At 40.7% G+C, this 17,931-nt stretch overlaps 1 protein-coding gene across 1 annotated transcript in view; it reads right to left on the bottom strand.

The window, feature by feature from the left end:
- HMCN1 (hemicentin 1) overlaps positions 1-17,931 on the bottom strand; it is a 397,440-nt gene that overhangs the window by 169,210 nt on the left and 210,299 nt on the right. Inside the window, exons 18-25 of the mRNA XM_045838584.1 lie at positions 17,037-17,164; positions 15,557-15,701; positions 12,968-13,080; positions 10,992-11,151; positions 10,218-10,386; positions 6,016-6,143; positions 4,246-4,518; positions 1,786-1,881 (exon numbers count right to left, since the gene is read on the bottom strand). Of these exons, the coding sequence (XP_045694540.1) occupies positions 1,786-1,881; positions 4,246-4,518; positions 6,016-6,143; positions 10,218-10,386; positions 10,992-11,151; positions 12,968-13,080; positions 15,557-15,701; positions 17,037-17,164 (1,212 nt within the window). The remainder of the gene's footprint in view (positions 1-1,785; positions 1,882-4,245; positions 4,519-6,015; positions 6,144-10,217; positions 10,387-10,991; positions 11,152-12,967; positions 13,081-15,556; positions 15,702-17,036; positions 17,165-17,931) is intronic.

Raw genomic sequence — 17,931 nt, 5'->3', positions numbered from 1 at the left:
AAAGGGCATAATAGGGCCAAAAGGACATACTAGAAATAGACAACATTCACTTTATACTAGGAATGTATTTATTTAGCAAACAAAGTGTCCAGCAGCAATGTAAGTACTTTAAAATTTACTTAATCCCTGTAAAGACAGAAAGAAAGCACATTAAGTAAAATTAATGACTGCACAAGACATTGTTAATAATCTTACATTAAAGGTTAATGAAATATTAAAGACTGGCCATATAATCAAAGACAGGTACTAAAGAACAGCAGGAATACACATAATGTGTCACTAAGGCTAAACTCAAACTGAGTTAAGGAATTATAAAAGTGACTATACAAGTTATATTTATGAGAAAAATAAAGCAAAAAAAGCCAATTTTATTGTGCTGATAATAAAACACTGATGAGGACAATAAGGGAGAACTGATGGGCTGCAGTTGCCTCTGTTGCAGGGAAAAAAAGATAAAATCACTTCCTCATTTCTTTACATTCTCCTCATTCCTTGATGGATTCCAATCAGACCTCGCAATTAATGTTTGTTGAGTTAACAATGAAGATGCAGATGAACAAGCCAAAAAATAAGTTGCATTATTTTTCATTTCTAAATAGTAGAACAACCGGGGGCAAAATAAAATTCATTGCAAAATAGAACAAAAAGGCATCTAGCTAGTTTAAATAAACGTAGGCATTACACCCCGGATGAAAGTGGGGAACAGGGAAGAGGTGGTCTTTCCAAATAGACATGGGAGGTCAGTCCAAGCCAGCGCAGGAGCCAGGGATCCAGGTGGGGAGCAGGGCGCAAGCGGAACCACTGGCAGGGGTCCAGGTAGTGAGTGCCCACAATACCTCCCCAAACCTAAACCCTCCAAAAGGTTTCCTCTCCAGGCCTTGCCTCCCGCCCTCACTGGCTCTGGGAATAGTTACTGAGAATTCTTTTGCCATCTGGAAAGCTTGTTAAAGCTGTCTTTTAATGCTGGTAGAAATAACCATTGGTGAGAGCTACTGTTGAGAGATGCAAAAGTTCACTATGGAGACAGGCAGCCATGACGCCCATCAATAGCTGCTGCCTCCGGGGCCCTGCTGAGAGGCACCTGTTGGGCACTGACGGGCCCAGTGCATGGAGCCCTCCAGGAGGTTCTGAAAAGAACACCACTTGGGCTTCGCCAGAACCACTTCAAACCCTCACGAGTCACTGCAGATGAATGCATACGTGTAAGACAAGAGGGTTTTAACCACCTACAGAGCATCCAGAGTAAGGTTGAGAGTAAGTGCCTCTCTCATGCCCCTCTAGTGAAAGATAATAACAATCTCCTGCCAGGACACATGATAGATAGAAAACCCAGAAATTCAGGGAGACAAGGGGCTGGAACAGTCTCAGAGGGCCAAGTTACAACCTAGCTCTAGAATGACCAGTCGAGGGTAAATCTAAGAAAAGAAGTTTTGAGAAGTATCCAGAACAAACAAGGGACTAGTCTTAATTTATATTTATAACTGAGTGAGATAAATGTGGGATATTGTGAACAGCTCTAGCCGCCACATTTTAAAGAGAAGTCTTGTCAAAATAGAATGGCCTGAGAAGTCATGGAAAAGGGAATGAACTACAGGAAGACATATTAGATGAGGCAAGTTTGAAATACCTATTCAAAGAGCTGTTATCTGAAAGAGGGATTAGTGTCTATTATTCCCAAGTATCATAACAAGGACTCACAAGTGGAATTTCATAAATTGATGTTTTGGGCTCAATGTAGAATTCTGGAACATTTTGCCAATGCCCACATGCCTGAGTATTACACACCTTTAGCAGGACATGGAAATGCAATGCGCTGATTGGCCACTCTTTCTTGGAATGGAGTGTTATATGGAGGTTCTAGATCTTCCAGAGTAGGTGGCTCTGTTAGAAAAATAGATGCATTAGCACAGGCTTTCCCGGAGCAATAGCAAATCGCCTTGAAGCATAGATGACACTCTACATTGGTGAGTTGATATCTTTCCTGATTCTTCTTTTAAATATACCTTGTATTTCTAACTGCCAGACATTTCTACCTAGATGTGACCTAGGGATGTAAAACTCCACGTGTCCCCACAAACATTCATTGCTGAGTGCTCCCCACAATCCTGTTCTGTTCCCTTTATTTCTCTAGCTAAGGCACCAGGCTCCCCACAGTGTTTAAGTCTTTTTCCCTTACTGCTGACCACCACATCCAATCAGTCACATAATGCCATATCTGCTCACACATCTGTATCCTCCCCACTGTCCTGATGCTGCTGTTTATTTCCAGCCCCTAAGAACTATTTCAGAGCCCTGGCTGGGTATCGTCCTGATACACCAAGGTTGTGGGATGGATCCCCGGTCAGGGCATATACAAGGAGTACGCAATAAAATGCATAAATAAGTGGAACAACGATTCAATGTTTTCCTTTCTCTTTCTCTCTCACTCTCATTCAAAAAAATTAATAAAAAACTTAAAAGAAAGAACTAGTTCAATAGGCTTCTCATTGGAGTCCTTTCCTCAAACATGTATCCATTTGGATTCATGTTCCACAGAGCCCTCGGAATATCCTCTCTAAGCCGGAAGTCCAATAGTGTGGCTTACTCACCTGGTTACAGCAACTACTTTTATTCATTATGTGTGGAGGACAGAGTCTCACACCTGTTCTGTTCTCAGCGCTCCTCCAGTGCATCCACAGTCCCCGAACTCTCCATTCATTTCTGGAGTAAATGTCACTCCATGCCCTTTCCCCCCCAATCTACATGATTTCCTGTCCGAATTTTTTTGCGTCCATTCCATTCTTCCCCCCAGTCCAACTACCATCATCTTTTGCCCGAACTACTTCAAGTCTCCAGGTGTTTCCTCTCCCCACAAAGAGCGATCTTTTAAAATCTAAATCTGACACACCACCTCCCCGGTAAAAGGCCTCTGAGTCCTTTCATTGCACTTAGAGTCTGGACACCCTATTCTGGGTTCCTAGCTCTTGGGTAGTCTGGCCCCTGAGTACGTGTCCAGCTTGATGACACATCAGCATTCAGTCTGGAGTGCAGCCATCTGGCTTGTACTGATGGGGTTATTTATTTCCCCCAGTGGATCCAAAATATCACATTCCCTCCTTTCACATTCTATGTCTTCTTCTGGAAGGTTCTCCCCACCCCATCCCACCACATCCTTGCTTGTCACCTAACACAGTTCCACCCATTCTTCAAATCTCAACTGGCACATCCCTACCCTAAGCACGGATTCTCTGACTTAGCTTTCTGTCAGCAACTCATATAAATATTTCAACCATTTCATGATGGCACTAACCAGTTTGTGATTATGAGGTTATTTTGTAATGTGTATCTCTCCCATTAAACCATACACATAAGCACTCTAACTGTACCAAGTGGATGAATGAACCGAAGAAGCTCTCCACCCACATCCTAGCCACCCATTCAAAAAGAATTGTGATGTGCCGGGGACAAAGTAGTGAGTACCATGCTAAGTACGACACCCACTTTTCTTTCCGCTTGCCTTGGTACTGGTCTTCTCCCTGACCTGGAGTGTTCTTCCCCCTGACTTCTGCACGGCTGTTTCCTTACAGTCAACAACATCTCACCCTAAATATGATCACCTCCTCACAGGAGTCCCACCTGACAATCCATTGTAAAGTACCAACTGCCGGGAGTACCAACGTATATTAATTATCCACCCAGCACTTCCCACAATCTGTGTATTTGTTTGCTTGTTCTCTGCCTTCGCACAGTAGAACAGCTCATAAAAGCAGGTGCTTTGATTTGTAACTACTTTCTCCTCACTGCCTAAAACATGACAGACACTTGGTAGGAGCTTGATAAATATTTTTAGCTTCAAGGAATAATTACTGGTCTTGAAATCCTTTAAACAGAGCCAACATTGTTACAGGGAACCATGGAACTAGACTTTACAGGCATTGATAGGGAGTGCACCCTACCACTATGAGGCAAAATCCTATTCCAATGCCCCTCTGCCCACAATTTCTCCCACAACAGTGGGTGGGGCAGTGATCTAGGACTGATTCCATCACCTGCATCATCCACAGAAACTTCATTTTCAAAGGCAAACATACAAAAAAGGATGCAGGCTTAATAATAGTACGGTTTCATGTCTTTCTGGAAGGGTTCTCCTTTCAAAGTTAACCGAAGAGTCATGATCCAAGACTATCCAAGTGATGTATTTCGTATAGACTCCAGGGGTTTCCTCCCACCCTCACCATGTATAGATCTTCCTATGCCCCAAATCACCTTGGACATGAAGTGTTATCTCCGTTTCATCCTTGCCTGCGATGTTAGCAACAACGCATGTGTACACGCCGGCATCTGAGAGCACGGCTTGGTTGATGCTTAACGTCCCACCAGGATGGCTAACATGCTGCACTCCGTCAACCAGCACGGCACTCCCACCTTTAAACCAGGTGATCACGGGAAGGGGCGTCCCTTGAGCACTGCATGGAAGGTCTACTCTTCGACCAGCTTGGACTTTCATGAGCTTAGGGCCACGCTGTATCTTTGGAGAAACTGGAAGCAACAATGGATTAATCCTATTAATAATCCTATTATTAATCCTATTAATAATCCAACTTTTAGAAGTGTCCTACCTTTTCTCATTTCAAATGAGAGCTCCTTACCAAGAGGTCACGTGACAAAGTGGAATAATCTCAGGATGTGAACCCAGGCTCAGGCCACTCACTGATTTGGTGATCTAGGGCTACTTAGGCAATTTCCTAAGGCCAGTTGATTGATAAACCAGGCGCAATAACCTCTTCAACACCAGTGCACTGCAAGGACTGGGGGGCACATGAATATAAAACTCCTCATGCTAAACTGGAGGATGAGCACGTATTTCAAAATGTTAGATTTCCTGTAATTTCTAAATAACTTTAAGACCCTCTTAAAAGGCAATCCAGATAATTTCCGTAGGAGACTAAAACAAAAAGCATTTCTCCCCATGCACTTTTAGTTTTTGTTCTTTTTGTGGAAGCTTTAGCCAGACAGGAAGAAAGACTTTGCATAAAAGCTTCTGCAAATTTCAGAGAAGAAAATCAAGATCAAATCTTTGCTATTTTTCTTTACCTACCTCCCTTTAGAATGAGAGTGAGAAAATCCCCTCAATTTAAAGGAGATACTTTATAAAAACACTGGCATGTATTATTGGGTTCCGCTTACATGCCCTATGCGCTAGACAATCAAGTGACTCTGAAGGATATAAGTAGAATTTATATATCTTATACCCCTAAAAAGCCCAATTTGTCTGTCCTTATTTTTAAACTGAATATTTAACCAATGCTTCCTATAGGCTGTGACTAACCTTGTAGGTTTGATAGTATTATTGCCATTATTTTATGAAAGACAAAACTAAAGATAAGAAGAGTTAGGCAGTGCGCTTAGTGCCCCAGGACTAGTAAATTAAAAACTCCCATTAAATCTCCAATCCCGTGATCAACAGAACGCTATAGCAGTGATTAATCTGAGAGTGAAATTAGGTCAAAACTCTCTGACTGGACGACATGCTCACTCAGTTTCCGTTGGCTGAATGGGCAATTGGACAGACAATGATAAATTGAGGGACTAAAGCAGACTAACTAGAGAGTTTCAAAGTAGTTAAAACTCCTGCAAAGCAGAATATTTTCAGATGTTGAGCTCTTTGAATAGTGAAAATGACCTTTTAAATACTATTAAATTCTTCCTTGAAAATTCGCATTCACTTCTACAAAAAGCCACCAGTCTAAACAAGTTTTTTCTCACTGTGTATCAACAACAGTCATAAGTCACTGGGAATGACTAGTAAAATCGAGGTCCAAAACTAATACCATCCACTTGTGGGATAAGGGGAGTGTTGTTTACAAGGGGTGGATAAACTTTTCAGGGTAAATGAAAGAAAATCACATCTCAACTTTTAGAAGATTTTCCCTAATTACATTATATACAATTTGAAGGTTAATTATCAAAGAAACTGGGATATGGATCTCTCAGTGGCCAGGACACAGATATCTATGCCTTCATTTCAAAACTCACCATGAACACTTAATTTAACAGACTGAGTCACGTTCCCAGCAATGTTTGTGGCGACGCAGAGGTACATCCCACTATCTGAGACTCGGGCCTCTGTGATCTTCATTGAACCAGAAGGGAGGAAGGTGTGTCTGGAAGGAAGAAACCACAGAGTAGACTGCAGAACATGAGAATTTAGATATCGCCTATGCGTTTGGGAATTACTACTCTGCGAGCAGTTTTTGAAACTGTTTCCCCATCACAAATGTCTTTTATACACCTTTAAGTTGGCTTAATTTCATAATTACTTTGCATATTCCGGATGATGTTCTTGCAAATATAAAATCAGTTTTCCCTGTCCTTTAAATCCAACTTAACAGTTTGAAATGATCAAAAAACTGTACATCTTTCTGGTTTATTAAGTTGCAGCTTTAAAAAGCAAATGTATATTTTCGGCAATTTAATATACAAAGTCCATTCAGAAAGTATCCAGCCATGTGACATAAAAAATAGAGACATTTACTGAAGAAGATACGAGATACAAAAAACATTGTACATAAGACAATGACGCCTCAGTCTCCTCCAAAGTAGGCGCCTTGAACCTCACACAGTTCTTCCAATTGCTATCTGTTGCCCTGTTGTATTTTCCTGAATCTCACTGGTGGTCTGAAACCTCTTCTCTTTCAAAGGTAATTTTAGTTTGGGAAAAGCCACAAGTGTCAGGGCACCCAATCTGGTCTGTAGGGGGGCTGAGTCACCTGGGTGATTTGATGTTTTGCCAAAAACCTCTGTAAGAAACGTGATGCATGAGTGAGAGCATTGTTGTGATGAAGCTACCAATCACCAGTTGCCCATAGCTGCGGCCTTCTGAATCATCTGCATAGTTTCCGTGGAGGAATGTTCAAGCTTAATGCAAAATTTGGTGCAGACTCATTGCTCTCCTAGCACAGTCATTTCGAATGCAACAGGCACACAGTACACATGCTCACTCAGTGGTGTCTACCATCCCCACTGACTAGTACAGTGAGGTCAACACTTTTCACGCATGCACATTCCAGTCCACTCTCCTTGGCTGCCAGGTTACATCGATGTCACACAAACCATTTTCGTTATATTAACAATGGCTGCACTTTTTCTGGACGGACCTCTTATTTTGAATACTTTATGGTCTTTTCTACAAAATTTCATTTAAAGATTTAGTTGTGTTAAAATAAAGGCAAAAGAAACTACATGTGTAATTCTTAAATATATGTTGAATATATTCTTTCTATAGAAGAATAATGTAGCTGGGTGAACCAGACCTACATATAAAATATTATTACATTCATTGTATTACAATGCCTTTATGGGGAGAAGGAGGCAAACAGACATACTTAATATCAAAATTTCATATAAAGCTTAGACAAATAAAGTGTGCTATTGGTCCAGAGACAGACAAATGGATAAAGAGTAAAAGACAGAGTCCCCCGCCCCCACAAAAGAATTAAGCATATGTGAGAACTCAACAAGTAACATGCCATATCAGAGGTGATATCACAGAAAGCAAGGAAAGTATGGACTATTCAAAAATTGTATTGGGTAACTGGCTTTCCATATGGGAAAATACATAAATAAAATTAGAACTACCTAATAAAAGAAAACTACCTAATAAAATATACAACATAAAAAGCCATACGAATCAAAGTCCACAATGTGAAAAACAACCCTTAAAATATTGGAATAAAACATTAGAGGCCATGTTTGTGATCTTCTTCGTAAAGTACAAATCTTAAAAACAATAGATTAATACATTGAGCTCCATTAAAACTTTTAAATTTTGTATAGCCAGTCACCATACATAAATAAACAGAAAGCCTCATGGTGGACTGAGAGAAGATAATTGCAACAGAGGCAACACACAAAGGAATGTTATTAAGAACAAAGACCAAATTTCTATGTTCAAGAAGGAAAAGACAAGTCACCAGAAAACTGTGCAGCATGTTTAAAGAAGCAATTCTCAACTAACACAAACGGCCAACAAACGAAGGAAAAGCATTCCGGGCTCACTGGAAGTCAGTACATGAAAACTAAGTCAGTTGCGAGACACCCATCTGACCAGCAAAAAAATGTTTGTCAGCCAACCTCATGCATTGATTATAATGTGGAAACAAGTACACCTACGTCCCATTGGTGGAAGAGCTAACCAGTATGGCTCCATTGGAGAGTAATTCAGAAATGTGTACAAAGCTGGAAACAGGAATTCCTTCTACCAGAAATTGTAGTTCTTGTCATAAGGAAACTCATGGATGTGTATACAGAGAGACATATAAAAAGATATTCACTGAAAAGTCTTGTTTGTAAAACCAAAAAAAAAAAAAAAGGAAAGGCAGAAAGAAAGAAAGCAAAGAAAAAAGAAGGAAAGAAATAGAAAACAAACGAGAACATGAATGTCCATAAATAAGGAAATGTATATATAAAATGTAGAAGATGTACATGGTACTTAAAATAAACTAAATCTATATATATATTAAAGTGGGTAATGTTGAACTAATAAAGCAGGCAAAGTAACGATATATATGTTACAATAGCAAATTGAAAACAAAATTTAAAACACAGAAAACAACATTCTGTACTTTCTGTACCGTGTATGTATAGCATGCATATCAAGTTTGTGGCAGTGTTTACCTAAGGAAGAGAGAAAAGAGATTGGGGAGGAAAACAAACTTCAGCTTTATCTATATAATATGGTATTTCTTTTATTCAAAAATATTCAAAGTGAATATTTTTTCCAAAGACATGGTAAAATTATGTAAAGTAGTTCTTGTTTATTTTTTGGGTTAACAGTGGTAGGTAAACTATAGTAGTGTGAATTTATAGCCTCATAAATATGCATCAACAAGTCTAACAGGCAATAGCTAGAGACTATAATTCTTATTCCACTAGTAGCTTTTGGCATGATATTGAGCTAAACTAGTAATTGCTACTATTTCTTGAGAACTAGAGACAAAAGTTGTAGACTATATATTATCTTACATAACCCTTCAGGTAAGCATCATTCCCATTTCATAAACAAGAAATCTGAGGGGGAGAGAAGTCCGTTGGAAACCCTGCCAACAGTAGCAGGCAAGCTTTAATGGCAGAGGTAGGTTTCCAGTCACACCTACCCCCACCCCCATAGCTGTCAGCCTGCTCTCCATCTATGAATCTGTCCCTGTTTTGCTTGTTAGTTCAATTTGTTCATTAGATTCCACAAATGAGTGAAATTATGTGGTATTTGTCTTTCTCCAGGTTAGGAGGTGGAGGGATGGAGCAAAAAGGAAAAGGGACTCATGGGCATGGACAACAGTGTAGTGACTGAGGGAGGGAAGGGGATATAGGGGGATAAATGGTAATGGGAAAAAATACAATAAAAATAAATTTTAAAAACAAATAAAAATGTAAAATAAAATAAAAATAGCTGAAGCAAAAATTAATAAATAAAGTCATACCTGCATGGCAACTAAGTTTGTGTTCTCTCTTATTTTTTTAAATCCTCGCCTGAGGATATGGTTATTGCTTTTAGAGAGACAGGAAGGGAGAGAGAGCGAAACATCCATGTGAGAGAGAAACACCAATCAGTTTCCTATCCTACGTTTCCCAACAGGGGAACGAACCCGCAGCCTAGGTGTGCGCCTTGACCAGGAATCAAACCCGCAACCATTCAGTGTCATTTGGTGTACGGACTGACTCTCCAACCGACTGAGCCACCAGGCCAGGGCAGAGCTTGTGCTCTTAAAGGCTCTGGCAATCTGATTTGCATGTCACTTAGCTTATCAACCATATTGTCTCCGTGGGTCTTTATATGAACAAGGGCTTAATCAACAAGATTTTTACAAAACCATATAACGAAAAGTCAAATCCTAGACCTCAGAGTATCTATTGTGTTTTATTCTGCTGTGGGATTAATGGAATTCTATGTGTAATACACACTTTGTGCTAACATGAATCTCTGTACAAATGTGCTTCATTTTAATCACCACCTTGTAAGAAGCACCTGTGGAAAATTATGCCAAAGCCGGGTATTAGCATTTCTGATACCAAAGAATGATTTAGAGGGCATAGACATTTTCTATAGACTCAACTGCACATGTGAATCACCTTAAACGTAAGGGTTTTTTTTTTTGAAACTTTTGACAACATGAATAGGTCCAGCCCTCTGTCCTGAGAGATGATGTTTCCGCGGGTTACACTCATCCGCGGTGTCCTACCTTGGAGAGAACGGCGAGATGAGCTGGTGCTCTTTGGCCCAGGTGATTATGGGTGGAGGCGAGCTCTTCACTTCGCAAGGAAGGGTCACCTCTTCCCCGGCAAGGACGGAGATCTCCACAGGCTTATCCTGCGACAGTCCTCGTTGATCTCCAAACACTCTGGGCCTTACTGAAATAAACACACGTTTTGGAAGGGAACTAGTACATCAAAAACATTTCACTTACAAGAAACTGTGGATTACAAATATTCTTAAATGATTTAACAAAAAAAAGGTGTTTATTCCAAGATTTGGGGCTATCTAAAACTTCCCATGCAGACACTGATCATCAGAGCTGAAAGGAAAATGACTAGCAAGTTTCCCTTTCTGGCTCTAACTGGATCATGCCGTGAAGAGGTCAAGAGGTCAGCTGAAATGCCCTCTTGGGGTCTGCCCACCGTAAAAGGGACCCTCGAAAGCAGAGCGCTCACCAAGTCACAGCTGAGGTTTGGCTTCACCGGGAGTTTAACAAACGGGTTTTTCCAGAGAGTTGGGTGCAAGGGGCATGCTCCTTGGGACAAAACCATAACATTTTCCCCAAAGGCTCTACACACAATTATTCTCCCTGTAAATCCGAAGCTAAATAGAGGAGATATTGGCTTGCAGGAAAAAATACAAACCTGGGACAGCAGTTCACTTCAGTGGGATAGCCCTCTGGTAACATTATCTGGGAGAGGACTGTGAGTTTTGGCCCAGAGGCAGTGAGGAAGAAACACATCCCCACACAAGCCCTCACCATAGACGGTCAGCTGCACCTTCCTTTTGGCGTAGCCGGCGGCGTTGGTGGCAGTGCAGACGTACTCGCCACTCTCCTCACCTCCGGGGGACACCACGTACAGACTCCCATCAGCCCCTGCGGAAAACTTAGCACTGCTGGTGGGAATCAGCTCGCCTTTCTGCAAAACACGATCAAGAGCAAAGTTTTTTCTTTTGTTGTTGTTTTTTCTTAATGATAAAGAGTGACTTTCTGTCTGGAAGAGGAAGAAAAAACTCTCCAAGGGGAAATTATGAGATGACAAAAAACATGCTGATTTGAAGAAAGTTATTGGTGAGGAAGATTAAATGAATAAAGCAAGGGTCACAGTTCTTCGTGCTAAACTATGCACGAAGCTACATTTCATTCCCGAGCTACTGAAAGATGGAGGGACAATGCTAATAACAGTCAGGAAGGGGACAGTGCCGATGCAAAGCCAGGCACCGTTCTGAGGATGTCTCATATTTTAATATTTTTTTATTTTAATTGTTGTTCAAGTACAGTTTTCTGTCTTTTACTCCCATCCCAGCCCACCCCCAACCCTCCCCACTCCCCTCCCATTCCCTGCCCCCAGTTTTTGTCCATGTGTCCTTTATACTTGTTCTTGTAAACCCTTCCCATTTCAACACTCATGACAATCTTAAAAGGAGGAGCTATCACAGCCCCCATATTGCAGATGAAAGAACACTAGGGGGCAGTGTGGAGGTCCCAGAGTTAGCTGTGGTAGAGCTGGCCCTCGAACCCTGGCAGTCAGCCTCTGCAGCCCAAACGCTGAACCTCTGGGCTTGATCACAGCACAGGGCCAGCCTGCAAAGATTTCATATTGGTATTTTCCTAAAAGGCTCTAAACTCCTACTGCACCAGACTCTGTGCTGTCTTGGGATCAGCTTCATTGTTGTACGTTTGTATCCAGAGGCAGAAATCTCAAGTTTTTTTGTTTGTCTTTCCTGAGGTCAACACCAACTTTTCCATATTTGAGCTTTTGTTAGATGTATAACATTAGATGGTATGACAAAATACTTTGGTTGTGGCAGTAATTATACAAATGCCACATTCATTATTATGCCATCGTTTATTTTACTTTATATCTGCAGGCTTAAATTGATTTACAGAATATATGCCATCTTTGTGCTTCTTCAAAGATGGAAAGGACTTTCCCAGGAAAGGGGTTTTTCCTCATTGCAAGAATACAAGTACAAGCCGTACAACTTCACGACAGGGATGTAAAGGGGAAATCAACAGGATTGTGTATGTGTCTCAGTGTGGCTTCCCGAAGAGCAGAGTCGGGGCCTAAGAGGCCTGAGGGGGTGGGGGAGTGAGTGAGGCACACAGGGAGGGAAAGATAATCAAGGGTTTCACTGCTCTGCTTTCCTCTGTGGCTGGGCCGATGAGCTTTGATGTGCTGGGGACCCTCCGAGAAACCGTGGGGATGCACCTCGGAGGGACTCTTCTGATGAGTGAGCAGTGAGCTGTTTATGTAACACCTTTCCCAGACACGAGTGAGTCCCCCTGCACTTCTTGGGCACCTGTTAGCAGGCCGAGTGGCCTGTGAGGCTTTGGACAAAGCTCTGAGTCCAGACACGAGGGAGGCACCTGCATGAGGTGCGACCCTAGCAGAGTGCACGGCGCTGTCCACAGAAGTGCGCTGGAAACAGCAGGTCCTTGGGGATGTGGGGAGGGGTAAAAAAGACCTGCTACCCCATCCAAGGTACTTAGGAAGTTTCAGGGCACGCAGAACGTGCTTTATTAGTGGTTCCTGTTGTGTTGTTAACACGATCCAAGCATCAGGTAGGTGACCGCACGAAGGACACTTGAACGTCCTTTCCAAGAGGTATGGCTGCATGGGGTTTCCTTTTTCATAAGGTTTTATGGTACAGTCACAAGGTCCATGTATAGCTGCCATTTAAATAACATCAGAACACATAACATGAACACTCGGCCCTCGGCGGGCCACTTACCTTGGACCAGGTGATAGATGGTTTGGGAATTCCACTCGCTTTGCAGGGTAACATTACTGGGACGCCTTCGATGGTACTGAGGATCTGCTGCCCGTGCTGAATGGTCGGCAGAACTGAAACAGGAAGCAGCGTTCAGAATCCGAGCGCCTGCCCTTCCGTTCGGTCCTGCATCTTTGGAGTTGAGCCCTTCTAGGATACGCGGAATATCTGTAAAAACTAGTGAAGGCTCGGCATTTTCTGATAGAAGTGCAGGGTAATTTGTAAGGGAATGCCATAAACAAAGCAAATGTGACAGTTATGATCTGAAGAGTTTAATACAAATTTAAAATTAACTAATAAATTATGTGTAGTAAGTTGACTTTCCTAACAAAAATACGAGAGGAGTGAAGAAAACCAGTGTTTCCATGGAAACTCCAGATAAAGTGACACCGTAAGAGTTACTCGACGAACCCCATCTTTCACCCTTGGCCATCACCCACGAAGCTGCAGTGAGCTGACATAAGCCAACCTCCAGAGAAGGGGGCTGTTTGACCCCTACAAGTTAAATATCTGTCTATACACAAGAATCACTTAGTGAGCTACTAAATCTGACCTACAAAAAGAAGGATTTCTTGTTCTTAGGAAGAATTCAACAGTACAACTTGAAAGTCCTTAGGAGTTTACATTTAAAAGGCTAAAATAAAGGTTTGTAAGTCAATATTTTTCACTAAGAAGAACAACGTATCTTTTGACTTTAGAAAACAACTGAAGGATTAACATTATATCAGTAGAAGCAAAAGGAAAAGAGAGAATGTTCTTAATTCCATCATTACATACCTCAATTAGTCATAATCAACTTGCACATAAAAATTAGCAATACTAATATTCTCAAAACAATGAATTTGATTAAAGAAGCTTCTGTACACGAAGGTTCCCAACATGGTACCAGGCACACAGTAAAAGCCCAATAATACCGAGCACTGGCTTTCCTTCCATTGTTAAGGTGAGACTGGAACTTAAGCACTCACTGTGTCTCTTGCCTTTAAGTCAGATTTCTCTAGAACAATCACAGCTGCCCTGGAGCAGAAGTTTATCAGAACCAGAGACACCAGAGACCTCAGCGCACAAGCTTCCCCGGGAGGCTTAAATTAGCTTTGCTCCCTACTCCTGTTTTCCTCAGGCTGGCTTTCGTCTTCGGATAATTTATTCCTAAAGAACTGGCAGCAGATCCCCAGCCCTACACAAAAATATCAGGCTATTCTCTAAAGCAAGGAGTTCAACGTCCAGAATCATCATGGATCAGTCAACCTCCAACTATGCCGTCATTTTGCGGCGACATGGAATGAGTCACATTGTTCAAGTGCTCATTCAGTTTGACAGCCGTAAAGGGAAGTAGCAGATTGAGGCAGCAGTTTTCAAATCTGATGTCATTTGAGTATGGAAGAGCTGTTGCTTTCCAGATTGTCCATCTTTGTAAGTCGACATGACAAGTAAATGGTTTGTCATTTTAATTTGCATTTATATATGTTCATTTAGACTATAACTTACTTAGTGTGACATTAGTACTTCTTCAAAATAATATTTCTTCAAGAATATCTCATATGACATTGGTGAAAAATGATATAAGATTGAGACAGGTGAGAGAGGCTATTTACAAAGAGAAGCAGATGTCTTTTAAAAACTGATGGTCTATGAATGTCTAACCACTATGCTATACACTTGAAATTAATATAATATTGAATGTCAAATGCTAGGAAATAAATAATTTTTTTAAAAAGATGATCATTTTAAAAGGAGATGGTCTGCATCCACTGAAAATTTCAATAGACCAAGCAAAATTTGGAAATTACAGGATTCTCCAATTCATGAACTAAAAAATAAAGGACTGAATTAACTACTAAAAATAAATGTTCGGTGCTACTTTCATCTCTGTACCAGAACTATTGTGTAATTCCACACTTATAAAAAAAAATCAATGTTGCAAAGTCCTTAAAGGGAATATACAAAAAAAGTTATGACAATTTCTTGAACTATGAAGCTGTCATTTATTTGTTGAGACATAAAACGCTGGTAACTGCTAGTCACGAATGGAAAAAGATAGCTCCTGGATTTTCTTATTTGTGACTGTTAAGTTACTTATCACACAAAAAGATGGTCTGGACCACAAACAATGAGGTGACCTTTAGAACAGTTTCTAACTAACACACAAAGGGGTCATTAGTAAGGACATTCTTGTTTCACAATCCAAAAAGAAAAGGCCATTTGGATCGTATAATAAAATCAGCTTGCCTGAAATTAAAATGTATTTTTAACCAGAACTCTTTGAGAACTGAGTTCACTTTTATCAATTAAGAAACCACTCACAAAAGCCCTTGGCCGGACTCAGTGAGGCGACTCCCAGGAATGTCTTTTTGTGTACATAGAACAGGAAAATCTGGAAACAGCCTTAACAGTGTAAATATTGTTCAAGCAATGAAGCTTTTTGTTAAGAATAACAATTAGGAAAGATAGCCACTTCTCCTAACCAGAGGACCAGAATTCTTTGGTTTAAAGCCACAAAGCCAGCTTGGAACATGGTTTGGAAAGGATGACAGCAGGGGTGTGCCTTACCATGCACATCCACAGTGGTGGTTTTGTTCATGCTCCCAGCAACGTTACTGGCCACGCAAGTGTATTCGCCTCCATCCTGGAGGCGAGCTCTTTCAATATGGAGACTCCCATCACTGCGTACCGTGATGTAAGGATTCTGCACCAACTTAAAGAGAACAAAAAAGCCATTTTAATTAAAAAGGCAATGCAGGCTAAGCCAAAACTGAATCTGCTTTTTTTTTCAACCAGGTGATTAAATGTCTGGTGAAGTAACAACATATTTTAACATCCTTAAGTGAAAAATACTGAGCAGGAAATGTTACCAAGGGTAGCGGTCAGTGGTACGTCATCCTGATATACCACCAAAAATGATACCAAGTAACATGGGTCAGAGTTAGGCACGCACTGGAAAAAGGAAAGAACCAGAGATACCACTCGTTTGATGTTTCGGTCATTTTGGTTATCACTCAGGACCCAAGTTTCACCAATAATTTTTACTCTCAGATTAATTTGTTCTCCTCCGAGAAATCCTTCTGATCACTTGCATACCATTGGATGTTTTTATTTTGGCAAGAGGGCACTTATTCAAGCTGACAGAAGGTGACTTACTCTCCACAGCCAGCCTCTCAGTGAGAGACGTAAATATCAGAGGACAAGGGATGGGAGGGGAAGAGAGTCACAGAAGGCTGGCAATGTTTTCTGTTGCCAGAATGGTCCACTCTGACTCTGTACCATGTATGCATTTTGTTCGATCACAGGAGATCTTAGTGCTCAAAGAGTATCATCCTATGTTATAAGGACATTTAGTATCGATTGAGGTGTACTAATTTTTCTCAGGTCTGTATGCAAATATTAACTATTTCACAAGTTAGTCCCTGGACTCAATTCACTTCTTATTGGTACTTCAAGATGAGAGTAAGCCTAACTGCTCTGGAAAATGGAAGAGAAAGATGCTGTGAACCAGGCGAAATTTTATTGCCATAAATAGTATGTTTATAGAAAAACTCCATAGAACTGGGGAAGTCACATCCTTTCACAAGTAAAAAGTAGACACTGATACAATATAGATCCGCATTTTAAAATAGTTCACAATAAAAGACATGTTTGAAGTGAATGATGAAGATCAATATATAAAATGGAAGAATATTTATGAGAATATTAACATGTCATTATGGCTTGCAAAGAAGTATATAAAAATATTTAAATGCCATGAAAATAACTTCATACTTGTTTCAGTTTTTACATATTCTGAAAAAGCATTTATTATTACATTACATTTAATGCAAAATTATGAAAAGCACACTATTGACTATTTCTCCTTCTTATTAGTTCCAAAGTAACATGAACTGCATAAACATATTAATAATGAAGGAAAGTTTGGGGGGCATTTATGAAATATACCTTTGCATATTTATCAAATTGAAATGTCAATGGTTGGAATACACTGCCTCTTACTCAAGAAAACTAGGGATGTGAATGCATGAACTTAAAGCGTTCTTACCGTGGCTGAATTCTTCACCCACCGGCGCTCTGGAATGGGGTTTCCAGCCAGCAGAGCGCAAGGCAAGGTGAGCTGCTGCCCCTCGATGACACTGGCCGCCGCAGGGCTGATTCCGATGAGCGGAGCCACTGAGTCGGAGAGAACAGGCACTGACAACTCTATTTCACCCGAAACGAAGGCGAACTCTTTCATAGGCCAACCTGGCTACTCAGTATAATATTTTTTAACGTGAGTTTTCCGGAACAAGATTTTAAAATGTAAAGGAGTGTGAATTGGAAAATAGAGATAAAGCACCCTATGAAGACAAGAGAAAGGCAAGAGGACAGGTGATGGCACAGAAATGGAGAAAGTGTAACAGACCACGTCTATGGCGTGGGAGACTGGAAATGTTGAGCTGAGAAATTCGCTGTGTTCAATAGACAGGTGGAGAGTGGCTGAAAACATTTCCAAGTGGAAAAGAGGAGTCATCAGAACCGTCTTCAGGACATATGAATCTGTTTCCATTTCATTTGTTTGTCTATTTTGTTCATTAGATTTCACATATAAGTGAAATCGTTTGGTATTTGTCTTTCTCCAACTGGCTTATTTGACTTAGCATGATACACTGCAGGTCCCTCCATGCTGTTGCAAATGGTAAGAGTTCCTTCTGAAAACTGCAAATAGGACTTACTGGTGAAGGGACAAACTGGAAGAGCTAAGACTGGGGAGGAGGCTGTCATTTACTCAAGTAAATAAAATGAGGCGGATTCCCACAGATGGAAGGTTAAAGAAGTGTTGTAAAGATATTCTTCTCTGGAAATCAATAAATAGATCAGACTTAAATCAAAGCAAAATGCCTAAGAGATTCTACTTGGAAAATTTCATTCTACATAAATTTCATTCATGTAGATGAATA

The sequence above is a fragment of the Phyllostomus hastatus genome, unplaced genomic scaffold, assembly GCF_019186645.2.
Source record: "Phyllostomus hastatus isolate PE091 unplaced genomic scaffold, TTU_PhHast_1.1 phas_contig_283, whole genome shotgun sequence".
Classification (NCBI taxonomy): Eukaryota; Metazoa; Chordata; class Mammalia; order Chiroptera; family Phyllostomidae; genus Phyllostomus; species Phyllostomus hastatus.
Note: the sequence above shows the minus strand (reverse complement) of the source record. Positions and strands in the feature narration are given on the sequence as shown.